Source organism: Vipera berus (genome assembly GCF_964194415.1).
Source record: "Vipera berus genome assembly, chromosome: 13".
Lineage (NCBI taxonomy): Eukaryota > Metazoa > Chordata > Lepidosauria > Squamata > Viperidae > Vipera > Vipera berus.
Genome location: NC_138216.1, coordinates 16,415,940 through 16,435,301, shown reverse-complemented (window position 1 = coordinate 16,435,301; position 19,362 = coordinate 16,415,940). Strand labels below are relative to the sequence as shown.

The window sequence follows — 19,362 nt, the reverse complement described above, 5'->3', positions numbered from 1 at the left end:
ACATTCTGGTGAGAGAGAAATTCCCCGAGGATGGGCTCCAGCACGAGTAGGAAAGCTCAGAAGACCAAACATCTGGTCCTGGTGACCAACCCAGATGGGACTGAATGCAATTCGTAATTCACTGATGCACCTAAAATTGCACCAGGCTCCTTCTTATCCCCTTTTCAACACGTTCCCTGCTACTGATGTTGCTGGACGGGGATTTAAAGGGGACTAAAATGGGGGCTCCAGAGCTTTACTGGTTGGTGCCTTGTCAAAGAATCTGCATGTTAGCATAATAATTGTATGATTTCAGGAAAACATGTATTCAAATTAAGAAAACACTTAAGTTGTGGCTACCACCTTAAACTGAAATGTTTATTTTTTGGGGGACTGCATGGCAACCACAACCACTCTGAAACAGCTTTTTAGCTTTGGCTCCTGTGTGATGCAGATCTCTAGTCTGACCGGTTGTCCTTTGACAATTCCCAAGCAATATACAGTAACAGCACGTTGCAACAATTTGCAACAGAATTCTTTATAATTTTCCAACCTCTAAAGAAAAGGGAAAGACTCAACCCAGATGGCCAATATTTGTAGCCCAAATTTAACTGAAGGTTGGGTGAACAGCTGACTCTCAGTTGTTCCCACCAGATGCTTACAAAATTTGGGCAGAGCACCTTCAAGGAGGCCTTAATTCCTTAGGGAAGGACATAAGGAGCTTGAACTTTGCTTGACACTGCAGTTCCCTTAAAAGCAACTCTTTAGCACCTAAATGTAGCTTTCTGGCCCACTCCACAGACAACACAACACTGCAGATCTTGAAATTAACAGTGTGCGAGCTACTCAGGCCAGTCCTGTATACCAACTTGGAAGATAAAATTCCACAAGCAATAATGATGTCCATAAGAAGCATTCATAACAACATGAGAACAGTGTATACATGTTGACAAGAGTTCTCATTATGTGTTGTTAGCATGTTTGTTCTAACACAAGTAATATAAATGGCCCAATTTTTCTAGGGAAGTGTAAAATGCTTTGGATGCAGAATGGTTGTTCAAAGTGGCTATTCCAATCTCAGAGGAAGTAGTACAATGGTTGCCTGACCTTACTGGTCTGCAGACAGGACTGTGAATATTTTCAGAATGTGGAACTATCAATAATGTCTTATTACAATCACAGACCAGCATTACAAATGAAAACAAACAAACAGATAAAATAGTGTATTACTGTCAGTGGTGGATTATCTATCAGTGGGCAGTTAGGAGTCAGCCCAATTCTGCAGACAGTATAACAAAATTTAGCCACATTCAGAGAAGCTACTTAGTACTGATCTGATAACAGCAGTTTTAGATAAAAGAGATCAGCATTTCCCAGGTATTTTCTAAGGTGAAGTGTTATAAATTGAGTACATTGAGTCCTTACAGAAAATTCAGTACAGCAGGATGTCAACAGTGGTTTCAGCGGTCTCTTGTCCACAGCGATGTGGAGCTAGTGAAATGCTGCCTGAGGTCACAGCAACCCATTTCAACCTCAAATAATTTGCTGTGTTCAAAAAGTTCAAACGTGCTAATTTCCATGCAAGTTTCACAATGCAGAATGACAGATTTTTCAAGTGAATTGTTACAAGATGCATTTCATTATGTTTTTTTTCAAAAAAACTCTCCACGTAAAAAAATTTAAATCGTTGATTGGAACATAATTTGGAAAAACTGCCAACTTGCAATTCAATCCAAATATTTGGAAAAACAAAGACTTTCATTTAAAAGAAATGTGTTCATATTTGGATTGCTTAAAGTTTGTTTTGCTCTAAAGACATTCATTCACTATGACAATATTTCATAACATTCAGACTATCTTTTTCTAAGATAAATGTCTTAAAGAGTAATTCTACTTTTAAGGAAAAAATAAATGGTCCAAACCTCATAGAGGATAAGATTAGATTCTTGGGGAAATCCTGCTCTTTCACACATAACTGGCAGCAAGTCACCTTTGAAGGAAGAACAGGAAAAAAAATACATATTGCAACTTCTGCTTCTATGGAAAAATACTGTGTCTAGAAATCACTTTAATTATCTAATGTTATGTTTTAGCTCAGCAATCAAAACTATAGCTCAAAATTAACTTCTCTCACCTTCTCTCACAGATTCTGCAGATAGAGGTAATGTTTACTGCCCTATATTTAATGAGTTCAGACAAATATATGATCTAAACTACAGAATTTTATTATGCAAACCATAATATGTGGGGTGGAATACAGGGCAAGATGGGATTATCTTTGGCTGAACACAATTCTTAGGGGGCTCTTTATGAGTGACAAAAACATCAAAAACTTACGTATTTTACAGGATATAGGTGTGTAGATATGTCCACAATAATTCAAACTTCGTGTCTTTGGATCATACATTTTCAGGAACAGCATTACATCATCTATAAGTTCAGCAAGCAAAGACAATTTTCAGACAAGAACAAAATCTCCATTGGTGCTCAACCTGTGTGTGTGTGTGTGTGTGTGTATAAAATTTTGTATAGTGTTAAAATATTACAAGAGAAATATTTGATATTTAATGATTTGGATCATAGTTTTATCCTTCTGAAGTGATTGATAAATCAATCATTCAGCCAATTTTAATTGTACTTTCAATCTAAGAACAGTGAATTTACTCAATCTTAAAACAATTTTTTAAAACAAATCATGTTGCAGCAGACTGAGAGAAGAGCCAGGACTAGTCTATTGACTCTGACCAAAATCCAACATTTTCCTGAACTGTTTCCTGTTTCTAGGTATTATCACGCAGTTTAAAGGTTGACTCAGCTGTGAGTAAAATGAGGACCTGGGAGCTTCAGAGGCTGCCCAACTGGCATTGTGGATCAAAGGGGGGCTATCCACAAGGCTCCTTTTGACCAGTATTTCTCAATCTTGGTAACCTTAAAACATGTGGGTTTCAACTGCCAGAATTCCCCAATCAGCATGGCTGATTGGGGATTCTGGGAGCTGAAGTCCAAGCATCTTAAAAGTTCCAGGATTGAGAAACACTGCTTTAGATATCCAAGGATTTAATGGATTGACCAACTTTTTTTTTACTAGATGAGAGGACTTCCAGATAATCTGATTCATCCTAGTTGGGGAAGAAACAATTCATACAACACTGCAAGGAAATCATTATTTCATCAATACAAGCAGCTTCAAAATCCTACAATGGAAAATGCTGACTTTTCTATGGAATGGAAGATGGCCTTATTATTCCCTTCGGCTTGAAACTTACGGTCTTTGTCGAACTTGGGTAACGTTGCCCCCGTAGCAGCCATTTCTGGATCAACTGTTTCAAGGAATATTGTCCATGGGTTTTCATTGTCGCTGAGCTCAATCATCTGTGAGCAATTAATAAAGGGGAGGGAAATAAGCAATAAGCAAAACGATCAGGTAATATTACATCTGCATTAGTGAAGAAGAGCAGCTTTAAAATATTTTTAATAATTTAATGTTGCATGGATTCAAAATTTTGTTATAACCTGGGAGAGGATGGCCTTGATCAGCTAGTGTAATCCAGGGCTCTGGGTTTTGTATTTTGTTTTTAAATACGCTCAAGTTGGGACAAATCCTGGCATTCTTCCTAGGCCCAGCTAATTTTACACCTAAGAGTTCACAATCTCCTGATTTCCAGACTAGTGTCTTAGCCTATATTGGTTCTCAATCTAGGGCATATGCAAATTTAAAATATTATTTAGGTTCCTTGGAAAAAAAGAAAAAAAATGTACAAAATGAGGATTTTTATCTGCTTCCCTTTCTTAAACAGAAGTCATTTGGTGTATTGCCAGCACTATTTTAAAATTTATTAAATTTTTTAAAAATAGTGCTGGTAGCGCTATTGGTCATGTACTTTTCAATACAACAGAATTTTACTTGTGCAAAACTCTATGCGTCTATCTTAGACAACTGTGGAGAAATGAAGGAGAATAAGTGAAATTAACTAATTTGGAACTGGACAAGATTTCAGAAGTAATATTTCCTCTCTGGTGGGCACTCACAGTTTTATTGCCATCAGCTTCATTGTCTAACATGGCTGGTCTTTTTGTCCCGTTGCTTCGAGCTTGCATCGGCCATAACCGTATCTGATCTTGCGGGAAGCCCTACGAAATTAAAAAAGCAAACAAACATGCTGACTGGAAAAAGATAAGTCATTACCAGATCAGTGTCAGGTTTTTAATGCCCAATGTTAAAATTATTCTATGTAAAAAAAAAAAGTCAGGGACTAAACCACAACCTCCTGCTGAGGATGCTCACCATTGTTTGGGAAAGGTTTTGAACAAATTCCGTCAGTGTGGAATTTTTCAAGACTTTGAACACGGTGTACTTCACTTTCTCTTCATCATACATGTCATTGCCTTGATGGCCACAGAACTGGTCCTCTGTTACTATCTGAAATTACACAAGCATTTGGTTATTGAAGCCACCTAGATCACAAATGGGAGTCTTCCCTATTTCCACAAGGATGGGTAGCTTAGAAGTCAAACATTCATGTTCTGGCTTGTAGTTCCTGTCATCTACGTGTGCATGTGCGCGTGCGCACGCGCGTGCGCATGCAGCAAATACTAAGATCTAACTCAGATTCAGATCCGTGACAGAGGTAGCACCTTTTGCTAACTTCTGCCTAGCATGCTGGGTATGTTGTAATGCTCATAAGTATGAAAAACGAGTTCTCAGTGCTGTTGTAACTTTGAACTGTTATTAAATGAACTGTTGTAAGTTGAGGCCTACCTGTAAAGTGGTACCTTAATACTCAACTGTTTTGAAACTCATTGAATTTGGTACTCAACGCATTTTGACAGAAAAATTTTGCTCAACATTTGTTTGGCACTCAACGCACCGGCTAGAATTTGACGGTGTCGGCTGCCTTGTGATTCACTACTTTATTCTTATGGGAAAATTTGTTTTGGTACTCATCCTTTTTGGTAGCTCATCGCACCTCCCAGGGCCAATTACAATGAGCGCCAAGGCACCAGTCCACATCAAATCCACATCCATGGCTTATGCCCAACGTCACAAAGATTTGGGCTGGGAATGCCAAAGAGTCCAGAGCCATAAACTGAATCAGTTAGGGATGAGCTTTTTAGCTTTGGCTGGTTCACAGTTCTGTTCTTAGGGTAAGTTAGAATGGCCCAAATCCAGACGGAGGGCCTGAGGATGAGGTCCAGGGAAGGGGAAATGAGCAGGAAAATTCACGGCAGCTCACCTGTACTTGCATATAGAGATGGGCTTCTTGCCTCTCCTTTCTCTTTTGGGCCTCTATTCTTTTTTCTTCCTGCAATCGTTCCACCAGCTGCTGAGGAATATCATGATCTGTGACTGCTTGCAAAACCTCACCTGAAAGAAACACAACATTGGCACTAGGGGAGTTTTAAATGCAGGACAAAGCAGCCAATGACTTGAGGATGGTCATTTGTGTTTCTGTCTGTCGTCTGTCTGTCTAATCTCAGATATTTGAGGGACTCTCTAAACATAAATACCCACCCCATCAGGTCCAGCAAGACCGGAAGAGCAGGTCAACCTATTTGCCAAAGCACCAAAAGGCAAAACAAGAGACAATGGATAGAAACTGATCAAGGAGGGAAGTAACTTCCTAACAATGAGAACAATTAACTATTGGAACAGTTTGCCCTCAAAAGTTGTGGATGCTTCATCACTAGAGGTTTTTCAAAAGAGACTGGAGAGCCATTTGTCTGGAATGGTCTAGGATCTCCTGCTTGAGCAGGGGGTAGATCTGGAAGTCTTCTAGTGTCCCTTCCAACTCTGTTACTCTGAATGTGGCAAGCATTGTCCAAGAAAGAATGTCATCTGATGGGACTCAGGAGGAGACATCTTATACTCCAGTAACCACCCTCTGAAATATTCTCATCAGAAGCAAGACTTGTCCCCGCAACTGCTGGCCTTCTGCTAGAGCCTAAAATCTTGGCTCTATTGCTTGGCCTGCTACATTGGGGGTGGATGATGCATAGAGAAGATTCTTACCCCAGCCTCCCCATCATCTTGGTTCTTACCTTTTCATCTTTTAAATTGTTTTTACCACTTTTAACCTCCCTCCCCAGTTTGTTCAAAATACAAACTGTATTGCGACAAAGGGATTGTTTGCAATCCTTCAGAGATGATGAACTCATTTGCACTGGTGAACTGCTAGAAAGAACTTTAGTATTTGAAATTTCACTCTTCCACTTAGACTATTTATTTATAGTTACCAATCTTTTAAACACCATGATATAACATTTCTTTGTAATGTTAAGCCTCTTAGCAACATGATTTCTTTTCAGCAGTCTGGAATGCAGATTCCATGAAGTACTGCCCAAACTGACATCATGAAAACTGCCACGCATGTCATACTTTTTTAAAAACAGATGATACAAATTATTGTGTCTCTCAAGGACAACAATTTCTTCAGTAGGATTTTAGAAATGTCTCTGTACTCAGTATGGCACACACGTTATTTGTGCATGTCTTCATCTGAAGAGAGAGAGATAAATTTAAAACAACAAGCAGAACAAGAAGTTCATTCTGGATCCCAGAGGGAGGCAGCCAATAGCTTAAGCCTTGTATTTATTGCAATGATTTATAGTTTAGAAGCAGATTCTTTTGATTTGCAGCTTTTTAAACTGTTCTAAGATGGATTGCAATAATCAAATTTTAAATCTCAAGCCCTTTCGGTATGAAATTGTATCTAGCAGTTGTTTTTCCATCCCTTCTTGAAAGGAAGTCCAGGAATCAGGTTTCTTAAAATACCCTCTTTTTCACAACAAGAAACCTGGCAGTTTCTGATACCACCTTAAAATATATACTTTAAGTGATTAGAGAAACAAGTAACACTTTTCTTATTACTGTAAACTTCATTTGCCTTCCCTTCATTTTAACATCACAGTTTTGCAAGCGTGGTCTCAGAAGTGCAAAATGTGAGACAGTTCTTAAATACAGTGTGGAGAAAGACGACACTCAGGTCTGTTTTACATTTCAAAAGCCACATCCCACTAGTCTGTAGAACAGATGAGAGGTACACCTACTCAGTTTTGACTCCCTGATATAAACCAACATGTATGCGTTGGTACAGTGTCGCACAGATAGGTCATCGTCGTGGCCTCCATAGTTATGTTCAATTGCTTCTTCTTTTGTACATCTAGATACAACATCATCATCAAATTTACACCACTGTGAAAATAAAACAATGAATGTAAAAACTGCAACATGCAGAAAGTATTCAGTAAAACATTTATGCTCTAAATTTTAGAAACTTAACAGAGATAAATTTATTCTAATTTGGGATGCTAAAGCACTGCAAACTGCCTTGTACCAAGCAGACCCAAATATGTAACTCAGAACTGCCAAGGAGTAATAGAAAGCCTTAAGTTTGACACTGGAGCAATCAGCTGGCATTCATTCTAGATTGTATAAGCCAAGAAGAAGTCTCAGAACAGATCCAAGTTTCTCCTTGTTTGTTCCTTTGTACTGGAATTGTTTCAAATCCCTCTTGCATGTTAAGTGTAGCATACAGAAGAAGACTGCATGGCTATTTCTTAAAAAAAAACCTTAATATCTAGCATGTTAAAATATTTGGCGATGCAGCATTTAAATAGAAACTATAGATTATTCAAGTTATGCAAACAGTTTTTCCCCTGACATCTGATAAAACAGATTGATAACTTTTCTAAAATTTCAGAGTTAATTTTCCACAATTTCCAAGACATTATATGTGGGGGGAAAAATATCACTCCTGATGCTAAAATTGTTAACAAGTGTTTCAATTAAAGGATTTCCAGTTAAATACTTGATGGTTTTTCTATTACTTACTTTTCCATCCCCTTTCGGGTTCAAGTAAACAACATAATGGCCCCCATGGTTATCACCACTGTGTACGAGCACTGCGTGAAGAATATAATTTGCAGCATCTTTAGGATCAGTTTTTTGCAAGAATTCATCCAGAGGCAGCTGATCTGGAAATTCAAACCTTTTACAAAAATAGGGGGGGGGGGAAGAGAAAGAGTTATATGGGGTTTGGAAATGCATTCAGTAATCAAGTTCTGTGTAACACATAAATGCATCACCTTCGAGAGATCAGTTGCATTGCTAGGCCTCTTATAGATATCATTTAAAAAATTTCTCTTTACTACAGAATTGTTGTGCTATGTATGATTGTTTGCTAAGTTGTAAAAGGTTAAGGGAGGGAGAGAGGGAGGAAGGAGAAAGAGAGGGAGGGAGAATTACTAGAGTAGTTTTCTTGTTTCAGGTCCTGAAATCAGCCTGCCAAATGCAGAAAAATTTCAGCATTATCTCTTCCCCATCTTCCTAGTTCCACGAAGACTGAGGTTAAAATGTGTTTGCAGGGTCTCATCAATTTTAGCTTTGTTGCAAAGGCTAAAGACTCTACAAACGAAGCTGAGTATTTCTACATCATTTACCAAAAGGACAGAAAACAGAGAGGAATGGCCTTCTGCCAATGCACATCATCAGCCCAGCTGTATTTTTTTTATCAATTGCCCATCTTTCCGGCTGAAGTGCTTCCCAACTCTACTTGGCGAAGACAGAGCCTGTCTATTACAGAATGCATTTATGGAAAGCGTGAGGGCCCTTCTTAAAACTGGGGTTTGGTGCGGTGAGGGACAGCAGTTCCCTCCCGAAGTTTCCACTGGTGCAAAGAGCTCAAGACACCCCTTACGACAGCTCTGGAGACTCTTGAGGCTTGTTATAACGTAAACAAGATCGCAGGATTCCAGCTAGTGTCTCCCAACTGCTGAAAGCAAATCGCTCCCTGTCCATCCAGGGGCATGCCCTGGACACGCAAAGTTATTCTCCTCCACTCAGCAGAAACTGAAACCCCACTTTAGAATCCTGACCGCCACTCATATAAATATGTTACCTATCATTTATCTTGATGTTCTGGTCCGTCTGGGGATCGTACATGAAGCGCATGAGCTGTAGGTGTAGTACTGGTGGCAACGTTAGGAACTTGACCCCTTTTTCTGCCTCCTGTGTGTTGAACAGATAAAATACACAAATGAACAACTGAGTTATTACCATCATCTGCTGAAAAACAGGTTTTCAACCAGAATGGCAAAGTGAGCCCCAGCTTGGCATAAAATACAGGTAGTCCTTGACTTACAACAGTTCATTTAGTGACCGTTCAAAATTACAATGGCACTGAAAAAAGTGACTTATAACCATTTGCATACTTATGACCATTGCAGCATCCCCATTGGTCAAGTGATCAAAATTAAAATACTTGGCAACTGACTCATATTTATGACGGCTGAAGTGTCCTGCGGTCACATGACCCCCTTTTGTGACCTTCCAACAAGCAAAGTCAATGGGGAAGCCAGATTCACTTAACAACCGGGTCACTAACTTAATAAGCTACAGTGATTCACTTAACAAGTGTGGCAAGAAAGGTTGTAAGATGGGGGAAAATTCACCTAACAACTGTCTTGCTTAGCAACAGATATTTTGGGTTCAACTGTGGTCAAAGACTACCCGTACAGTAGTCAAACTGCTGATACGGCAAACCGGCCAGGGTAGAACAGCACCCAGGTTCAAGCTGCAGCACTGGCTGCCTGTGGGCTCCCGGACCGAAATGGTGGCCATCTCCTTAAAGCCCTATGCAGAACAGCACCATCGGGCATCTATCATTCGTTTGATGATCATTTAACAGCACCAAAGAGATTTACAACCAGCCCTTGCACTTACAATGGATACAGCATTCCCACGGTCACAAATTCCAGTGCTTGGCAATCAGCATGCATTTAGGACAGCGTTATGTGATCGCCATTTATGTTCTTCGGAGTGGGGGGTTCCCAATAAGCAAAATCAATGGAGGATGCTGAATTTGCTGAATGACCACAGCAAAAAGGTAGTAAAAGTGAGTGTGACCCACTGAATGACCGCATCATTTAACAATGAAGGTTCTGGTCCCAATTGTGACAGTAAGTCTAGGATTATCCCTCTCTACCTGCCTATCCATCTAAAGATTTGTGTGATCACCAATCTTAAAACAATTCTGGGAGACTCACACCACCAGTAAAACTAGAAAACCGTAAAAACCACGATAAAAACTAAAAAAAAGCTGAACATTCCGTTACATGCCTGGGATGTCATCCCCCTCTCCCCAGCCCTTGGGGGAAGGCCCAGCTTCTTATCACCTTCTATAAAAGGGGACTGTAAGTGTAAGTGTCCCCTTCATGGATTACTGCCTTGTCGTGGCGAAGGGGCTTGCGTAATTCAATGAAGCTATGAGCTATGCCGTGCAGGGCCACCCAAGACGGAAAGGTCATAGCAGAGAGTTCTGACAAAACGTGATCCACTGGAGAAGGAAATGGCAACCCACTCCAGTATCTTTGCCATGAAAACCCTATGGACAGTACCAAAAGGCAAAGCGATATGACGCTGGAAGATGAGCCCCTCAGGTCGGAAGGCGTCCAATATGCTACCGGGGAAGAACAGAGGGCTAGTACTAGTAGCGCCAGAAAGAATGAAGCGACTGGGCCAAAGCCGAAAGGACGCTCAGCTGTGGATATGTCTGGTGGTGAAAGGAAAGTCCGATGCTGTAAAGATTTTTTCTCCATAGGAACCTGGAATGTAAGATCCATGAATCAAGGAAAGCTGGACGTGGTCAAAGAAGAGATGACAAGAGTGAACATCGACATCTTAGGTATCAGCGAACTAAAATGGACAGGAATGGGTGAATTTAATTCAGATGACCATCAGGTATACTACTGCGGGCAAGAATCCCTCAGAAGAAATGGAGTAGCCTTCATAGTCAATAAAAGAGTAGGAAAAGCAGTACTGGGATACAATCCCCAAAATGACAGAATGATCTCAGTTCGAATCCAAGGCAAACCATTCAATATCACAGTAGTCCCAGTCTATGCCCCAACCACCGGTGCTGAAGAGGATGAAATTAACCTGTACCATGAAGCCCTACAGCACGTTATAGAACTAACACCCAAAAATGATGTCCTTATCATCATGGGGGATCGGAATGCTAAAGTAGGAAGCCAAAAGATAACTGGAATAACAGGCAAGGTTGGCCTTGGAGTACAAAATGAAGCAGGGCACAGGCTGATAGAATTTTGTCAAGAGAATACGATGGTCATAGTAAACACTCTTTTCCAACAACCCAAGAGACGGCTCTACACATGGACATCACCAGACGGTCAACACAGAAATCAGATTGACTTGATGACTGATGAAAATTTGGTAAAGCAAATTAGAGATCAAGGTCAAGCTCATATAAAAAAGGATATATCTTGCATTGATAGAAATTGATTCAGAGACGGAACTTGTTAAAGACTGTATGATAAAATGGGCTCAGAATTTTCAAGAAGTTATTACAATGGATACTTGGGAAAAGATTTGGGTGAGAAATGTAAAATTTACACAGGCCCAAAATTTAAGAGAGAATTTTTATAAAATGTTTTATAGGTGGCATTTAGATCCTAAAAAACTAGCAAGCATGTATCCGAACTGCCAGCCCAAATGTTGGAGGTGTGGCCTTGAGGATGCAACGTATTTTCATATATGGTGGACGTGTAAAAGGGTTAAAGCATTTTGGATTAAAATTTGGTGGAATATGCAAAAAATATTCAAGAAAAGGATAAAGTTTTGTCCGCAATTGTTTTTATTGGGCATTATCATAGATACTATCGTTGTGGACACTAAGCTGATGTTGAATTTAATTAAGGCAGCGAGACTTTTGGTAGCGCAATATTGGAAGAAGGAAGAACTGCAGACTATAGAAGAATGGACTTTAAAAGTTTCCAATTTGGCAGAAATGGCAAAGATTTCAGCGTATTTGAAAGACCAATCGCAACAGAGATATATTGTGGAGTGGAGAAGATGGATGGATTAAATCCAGAATAAATATGGGACTAAAAAGTTTCACTTAGCATTTGAATAAGTAGTGGATTTATGTGATGTATAACTAGCTTGTAGTTATTTTATTAAGAGTTAAAGTGCGATAGAATTTAATATTTTATTGTTGTTTGCATAATTTAGATTATGTTTGTTTGTATTTTTATACCCTGTATTTAGCTCTGGGAAGTCGGGGAGGGGGGGAGGGGAGGGGAGAGTTGGGGAGGTTTGGGGAGAGGGGAGAGGGAGGGGTTTTGTATTTAAAAATGTACTGTAAAACTTTTCAATAAAAAAAAAGAAATCAGATTGACTATGTCCTCTGCAGCCAAAGATGGAGAAGCTCTATACAGTCAGTAAAAACAAGACCAGGAGCTGACTGTGGCTCAGACCGTGAGCTTCTTGTTGCAAAATTTAGGCTTAAACTGAAGAAAGTAGGGAAAAGCACTAGGCCACTCAGGTATGAACTAAATCATATCCCTGACGAATATATAGTAGAGGTGGCAAATAGATTTAAGGAATTAGATCTGATAGAGTGCCTGAAGAACTATGGAAAGAGGTTCCCAACATTGTACAAGAAGTAGCAACTAAAACCATCCTAAAGAAAAAGAAATGCAAGAAAGCAAAATGGCTGCTTGAGGAAGCTTTGTAAATAGCTGAGGACAGGAGGGAAGTGAAAGGCAAGGGAGAAAAAGAAAGATACACCCAATTGAATGCAGAATTCCAGAGAATAGCTAGAAGAGATAAGAATGCCTTCTTAAATGAACAGTGCAATGAACAGTGTTATCTTCTAACAACAGAATAGGGAGGACCAGAGATCTTTTCAAGAAAATTGGAGAGATGAAGGGAACGTTTCATGCAAAAATGGGCATGATAAAGGACCAAAATGGCAGGGACCTAACAGAGGCAGAAGAGATTAAGAAGAGGTGGCAAAAATTACATAGAAGAACTATACAAGAATGAGGTTAACATCCCAGATAACCACGATGAAGTGGTCACTGACCTCGAGCCAGACATCCTAGAATGTGAAGTGAAGTGAAGTGGGCCTTAGGAAAGCTGAGCAAAAACAAAACTAGTGGAGGTGACAGTATTCCAGCTGAGCTATTCAAAATCTTAAAAGACGATGCAGTAAAAGTGCTACATTCAATTTGGAAAACTCAACAGTGGCCACAGGACTGGAAAAGATCAGTTTACATTCCAATTCCGAAGAAAGGCAGTGCCAAAGAATGTTCAAATATCGCACCATTGCACTCATTTCACATGCTAGTAAAGTTATGCTTAAAATCCTACAAGCTAGACTCCAGCAGTATGTGGATCAAGAACTACCAGAAGTACAGGCAGGATTTTGAAGAGGCAGAGGAACTAGAGATCAAATTGCCAACATGCGCTGGATTGTGGAGAAAGCTAGAGAGTTCCAGAAAAACATCTACTTCTGCTCCATTGACTATGCTAAAGCCTTTGATTGTGTGGATCATGACAAACTGTGGCCAGTTCTTAAAGAGATGGGAGTACCAGACCATCTTATTTGTCTCCTGAGAAACCTATATGCGGGTCAAGAAGCAACAGTGAGAACTGGACACGGAACCACTGACTGGTTCAAAATTGGTAAAGGAGTCTGGCAAGGCTGTATAGTGTCAACCTGCCTGTTTAACTTATATGCAGAGCACATCATGAGAAAGGCAGGGCTAGATGAATCAAAAGTTGGAATTAAGATTGCCGGGAGAAATATCAACAACCTAAGATATTATTATTATTATTTATTATTTATTCAATTTGTATACCGCCCTTCTCCCGAAGGACTCAGGGCGGTTAACAGGGCATATATAAATAACAATACAAAAATTAAAAGGAAATTAAACAAATGCCCAATTAAAAATTACAATAACAATAAAAACAGTAAAAAACCCATTAAAAAACCCTAATGTTCCCCATCAGGCCAGACCAGCTAGTTCAAATAAGTGGGTCTTCAGCCCGCGCCGGAAGGAGCGAAGGTCCGATGCCATCCGGAGCTCAACCGGCAGTTGGTTCCATAACGCCGGAGCGCCCACAGAGAAGGCCCTCCCCCTGGGGGCCACCAGTCGACATTCCCTGACCGGAGGCACCCTGAGGAGGCACAGGGTGGAGGGGAGTTGATGCCGGCAGCAGGTGGTCCTCGAGGTACCCCGGACCCATGCCATGTAAGGACTTAAAGATCATAACCAAAACCTTGAACCTCACCCGGAAGACAAACGGTAACCAATGTAGCTCGCGGAGCAAAGGTGTAACATGGGAGTACCGGGAAACTCCCAAGACAACTCTCGCGGCCGCATTCTGTACCAGTTGGAGCCTCCGAGTGGTCTTCAAGGGAAGCCCCATGTAAAGAGCATTGCAGTAGTCCAGGCGAGAGGTCACGAGCGCATGAGTGACCGTACACAGGGCATCCCGGTCCAGATAGGGCCGCAGATGATACCAACCTAATGGCAGAAAGTGAAGAAGAACTAAAGACCCTCTTGTTGCGGGTGAAGAAGGAGAGTGCAAAAGTTGGCTTGAAACTTAACGTTAAGAAAACCAAGATCATGGCTTCCGGCCCTCTCAATTCCTGGCAAATAGATGGGGAAGAAATGGAGGTAGTGACAGATTTTATTTTCCTGGGCTCCAAGATCACCGCAGATGGGGACTACAGCCAAGAAATTATTTATTTATTTATTGATTGATGGGATTTATATCCCGCCCTATCTCCCGAAGGACTCAGGGCGGCTAACAGCAAAACATATAAGTACAGAGATCAAGATAGAAATAAAATTGAGAACATCTGTGCAATAAATTAAATTAGAGAATTTAGGAGATAAATTAAAAATACTAAATATAAATTAAATAAGATGCCTGTCAGTTTAGGTCGGCCTGGTGGAACAGGAGTGTTTTGAGGCCGCGGCGAAAGGATTGGAGGTTTTGGGCCATTCGAAGCTCAGGGGGGAGCTGATTCCATAGGGCTGGCGCTCCCACAGAGAAGGCCCTCCCCCTGGGGGTCGCCAGTCGACATTGCCTAGCTGACGGTACCCTGAGGAGGCCTTCTCTGTGCGAGCGTACTGGACGATGGGGATTTGTTCCCAGCAGCAGATGGTCCTGCAAGTATCCCGGACCTAAGCCATGTAGGGCTTTAAAGGTAAGTACCAGCACCTTAAATCTCACCCGGAGGGCAACTGGTAGCCAATGCAGCTCACGCAGGAGGGGTGTAATATGGGAGTATCGGGGAGCTCCCATCACAACCCGTGCAGCTGCATTCTGCACCAGCTGAAGCCTCCGGGTGGTCTTCAAGGGCAGCCCCATGTAGAGAGCATTACAGTAATCAATACGGGAGGTAACGAGTGCGTGGGTGACTGTACGTAGGGCATCTCGGTCCAAAAAGGGGCGCAACTGGTATATAAGACGAATCTGTGCAAATGCCCCCCTAGCCACGGCTCCAATATGATCTTCAAAACTGAGTCGTGAATCTAGGAGGACGCCCAGATTGCGTGCTCTATCAATGGGAGGTAACATCTCTCCTCCAATAGTCAGAGATGGAACCTTTTGGACTAAACGAGATGACGGTATGTACAGCCACTCAGTCTTGGCCGGGTTGAGTCGAAGCCTGTTTTCTCCCATCCAAATCTGTACCGCTTCCAGGCAACGGGACATCACATCGAGGGCATCACTGGGTTGATTCGGGGTGGAGATGAATAGCTGGGTATCATCAGCATATTGATGATATTTCACCCCGAAGCTACGGATGATCTCTCCCAGCGGCTTCATATAGATGTTGAACAGGAGGGGCGAGAGCACCGAACCCTGAGGCACTCCACACTTAAGAGGCCTAGGGCTTGACCTCTGCCCTCCTGCCAACACCGTCTGCGAACGGTCCGAGAGGTAGGAGGAGAACCACCGCAAAACGGTGCCTCCCACTCCCAGCCCCTCAAGACGACGCAGTAAGATACCATGGTCGATGGTATCAAAAGCTGCTGATAGATCTAATAGGACCAGGACAGAGGAATAACCTCTATCTCGGGCCCGCCAGAGATCATTCACCAGCGCGACCAATGCCGTCTCCGTGCTGTGCCCGGGTCTGAAACCCGATTGGTACGGATCTAGATATTCAGCTTCCTCCAGGTTCAAAGGGAGCTGTCGTGCCACCACGCTCTCAACGACCTTCGCAAGGAAGCGAAGGTTGGAGACAGGACGGAAGTTGTTTAAAACAGCTGGGTCCAGTGCCGGCTTTTTGAGGAGGGGCCTTACCACCGCCTCTTTCAAGGCAGCAGGGAAGTACCCTTCACTCAATGAGGCATTGATAACTGCTAGGAGCCAGCCTCGTGTAACCTCCCGAGCTGCATAGACTAGCCAGGAGGGACACGGGTCCAACAAACATGTGGCGGCACTTAGTTTCCCCATGATCTTGTCCACTTCATCCGGAGTCACAGGATCGAACTCTTCCCAAATGTATTCGGCCAACTTCATCGCTTTCCTCTCGTTAGATACTGCCCAGTCAGAGTCCAGACCAGCCCGAATCTGAGTAATTTTGTCCACCAGATATTTACTAAATTCCTCAGCCCGTCCATGTAGGGGGTCCTCTCCCGTCTCTTGACTTATAAGGGAGCGGACCACTCTAAATAGGGCGGCCGGGCGATTATCTGCAGACGCAATGAGGGTGGTGAAGTAGGCACGCTTTGCCACCCTCATTGCCACGAGATAAGATCTAGAAAAGGATCTTAACTGTGTTCGGTCAGACTCAGACCGGCTGGTTCTCCAAATGCTCTCTAGGCCTCTTCTCTGGCGCTTCATCTCCCGCAGGTCCTTGGAGAACCAAGGAGCGAGTCGGGACTTGCGCCGGGTCAGTGGCCGCAAAGATGTTCCTGGTGCGGAAAGCCATGGCAAACCTAGACAGCACACTAAAAAGCAGAGACGTGACCCTGCCAACAAAAGTGCGTATAGTCAAGGCTATGGTCTTCCCAGTTGCAATGTATGGCAGTGAAAGTTGGACCATAAGAAAGGCTGAGCACCAAAGAATTGAGGCCTTTGAACTGTGGTGCTGGAGAAGACTCCTGCGAGTCCCTTGGACTGCAAGGAGATCAAACCGGTCAGTCATACAGCAGATCAACCCTGACTGCTCTTTAGAAGGCCAGATCCTGAAGTTGAAACTCAAATACTCTGGCCACCTTATGAGAAGGAAGGACTCACTGGAGAAGAGCCTAATGCTGGGAAAGGTTGAGGGCAAGAGAAGAAGGGGACGACAGAGAATGAGGTGGCTGGACGGAGTCACTGAAGCAGTAGGCGTGAGCTTAAATGGACTCCAGAGGATGGTAGACGACAGGAAGACCTGGAGGAACATTGTCCATGGGGTCGCGATGGGTTGGACACGACTTCGCAACTAACAACAAAAAGTGTAAGTGTAAAAAGGAGACTGCAAGATTGCCGGGGTGGGGTAGGGAGAGTGTTCTATGGGGCAGGGGCTGCTATGGAAAAGGCATGCTTCCCAGGTCCCATTGGATGGCAATATTTAAGGGGGAACTGGAGGACGCCCATTCTATCCAACTTGGTGGGGATGGGCAGAGACCCTCAGGGTGAGGCCAAAGGTATGTGGCCTTGTCTGTGATGGGTCCCCCTTTATGGAACCCTCTTTGCCTTGAAGTATGGGGAATCCCCATCTGACTAACATCCTGCAAGTCAGTTAAATTTTCTGATTTGATTGAGGGCACCTATCTTGGGTTTTAGATCTGTGATTCCACTGTTATGCTTCTTTTGGGGGATGTTGGCTATGCTGGTGTTTGACCCACAGTCCTTCTGGGATAGACCATTAATAAATAAACACACTTAAATAAACGAACATGCTGCTTAGGCTTGCTTTGCTTTTCTGCCATCTTTTGCAATTCCACAGACCCAACTGAAGGCTAATCGTACCTGCAAACCATGTTCTCCTGCATCATATTTATTATCTCCATCCAGCTGTTCCACTGCAACATAATCTATGAAAGACTCAAAGACTGAAAGAGACAAGAGACAAGGAAGAAGAGTTTTACGTATATACTCCATATTAAAAAGGTACGAAATATATCAGTGGACACAACACTTTTCCCTCCCTGCAACTGAACCAAGGTATTTCAGAACCGAATAGAGTAGGGAGCCAGTTGAATTTCATAAACGATTTAGGAGTCCTTGGTGCTCTCTGAGCAAACCCCACGCCCTTCTACACAGTTGATGTCACCTAGTTGGGTAATGAAATGTCTGCAAGCAAACAACCAAGCTCAGAGACAATTAAGGACTCCCCAGTTCTAACCCTGACCCCACCACCATCATCACTGACGATTTCACTTAGCTACATATATTCTATTGGTAAAGAAGGGCTTACTGAGGCACATGAATTTTTATTTAAGAGAACACATACTTACTGTTTTTCTTTCCTTTTATACTAAGCTGAATATCATAATAATCCTCTATTCGTTCAGATCGATAGTCTACGTGTTTGCACTGGATATAGGACTGCAAATAAAAATCAGATGGTGGGACATCGAGACAGGTGAACAACACGACCATTTATCCTCCACCCCACAAGTCCAATACCTACCACCATTTTCCCTCTGAATAATTTAGGGATCGTGCCTTCTACGCAGGTGCCTTTCATTTTGTTTTCGACATTATCAAGCAACTGAAAAAAAAACCCAGAATGCCTGAATTAATAATGAGCAGCCATTAGAATTCTATGGTCTCAGACAACACAGGAGATAAAGGTGTGTGTGTGTGTGTGTGTGTGTGTGTGTGTGTGTGTGTGTGTGTGTGGCGGGGGATGCTCGGCTAAATCTCATGCAGACCCATCCAGATAATTATTTGGTTTTCATTTTAAGACTGATTGCAGGTTCTGAAGACTTCAAAATGGCATCTTCTCAATTCAAGAAAGACAGGGACAGCCAATACTGGCAGGAAAACAAATTTACACAATCTTCAGATCTTTCGCTCATCAAATAGGTTCCCCACTCATCAAAGAAAAGCTTCCTTTGAGCCAAACTGCACTCCAAGTGACCTCATAACCATTTTCATATAGTTTCCTTGGCAACAATATGGAAATTGTCTGCCACTGCCTTTTTCTTGGGGGGGGGCCTCTTTTCCTGGTCTGACCTGTATTACTCAGGGGTCTCTCATCCAAATATTAACTCGGCCCATCATGGCTTAGCTTCTTGAGATCAGCCAAAATGCTACCATTTGCTATGACTGTAAAAAATCTGAGCTCAACCTTGGTTAGGCCCCTTATTTCTACAAACCGGCACAAGTGCCGTTTTCAGCCCATGGACCCCTTTTGCTTTTGAGTGACATGCTGGAGTTTGCACCCTAAAAAGGAGGGGAAGCCAGAGTAAGAAAATGGATGGGGGCCACGACATAATTTATAATCAATCAATCCAATGTAATTGGAATTAAGTGCAATTAATAAAAGCAAGCACTTAATATGATTATTTTTTATGCAGAGGCTGCATAAACGACAGGAATCTCAGTACTGCTGAGTG

The 19,362-nt window shown here is 42.3% G+C and overlaps 1 protein-coding gene across 2 annotated transcripts in view; it reads right to left on the bottom strand.

Moving 5' to 3' along the window:
• Positions 1 to 19,362, bottom strand: part of USP7 (ubiquitin specific peptidase 7) — a 90,350-nt gene that overhangs the window by 14,947 nt on the left and 56,041 nt on the right. For both annotated transcript variants that reach the window (XM_081338111.1, XM_081338112.1), the window contains 12 exons: positions 18,432 to 18,512; positions 18,256 to 18,346; positions 17,768 to 17,850; positions 8,877 to 8,986; positions 7,811 to 7,967; positions 7,027 to 7,171; positions 5,214 to 5,344; positions 4,265 to 4,399; positions 4,009 to 4,110; positions 3,246 to 3,351; positions 2,317 to 2,409; positions 1,902 to 1,969 (listed from right to left, as the gene is read on the bottom strand). In XM_081338111.1, coding sequence (XP_081194237.1) covers positions 1,902 to 1,969; positions 2,317 to 2,409; positions 3,246 to 3,351; positions 4,009 to 4,110; positions 4,265 to 4,399; positions 5,214 to 5,344; positions 7,027 to 7,171; positions 7,811 to 7,967; positions 8,877 to 8,986; positions 17,768 to 17,850; positions 18,256 to 18,346; positions 18,432 to 18,512 — 1,302 coding nt within the window. The remainder of the gene's footprint in view (positions 1 to 1,901; positions 1,970 to 2,316; positions 2,410 to 3,245; positions 3,352 to 4,008; positions 4,111 to 4,264; positions 4,400 to 5,213; positions 5,345 to 7,026; positions 7,172 to 7,810; positions 7,968 to 8,876; positions 8,987 to 17,767; positions 17,851 to 18,255; positions 18,347 to 18,431; positions 18,513 to 19,362) is intronic.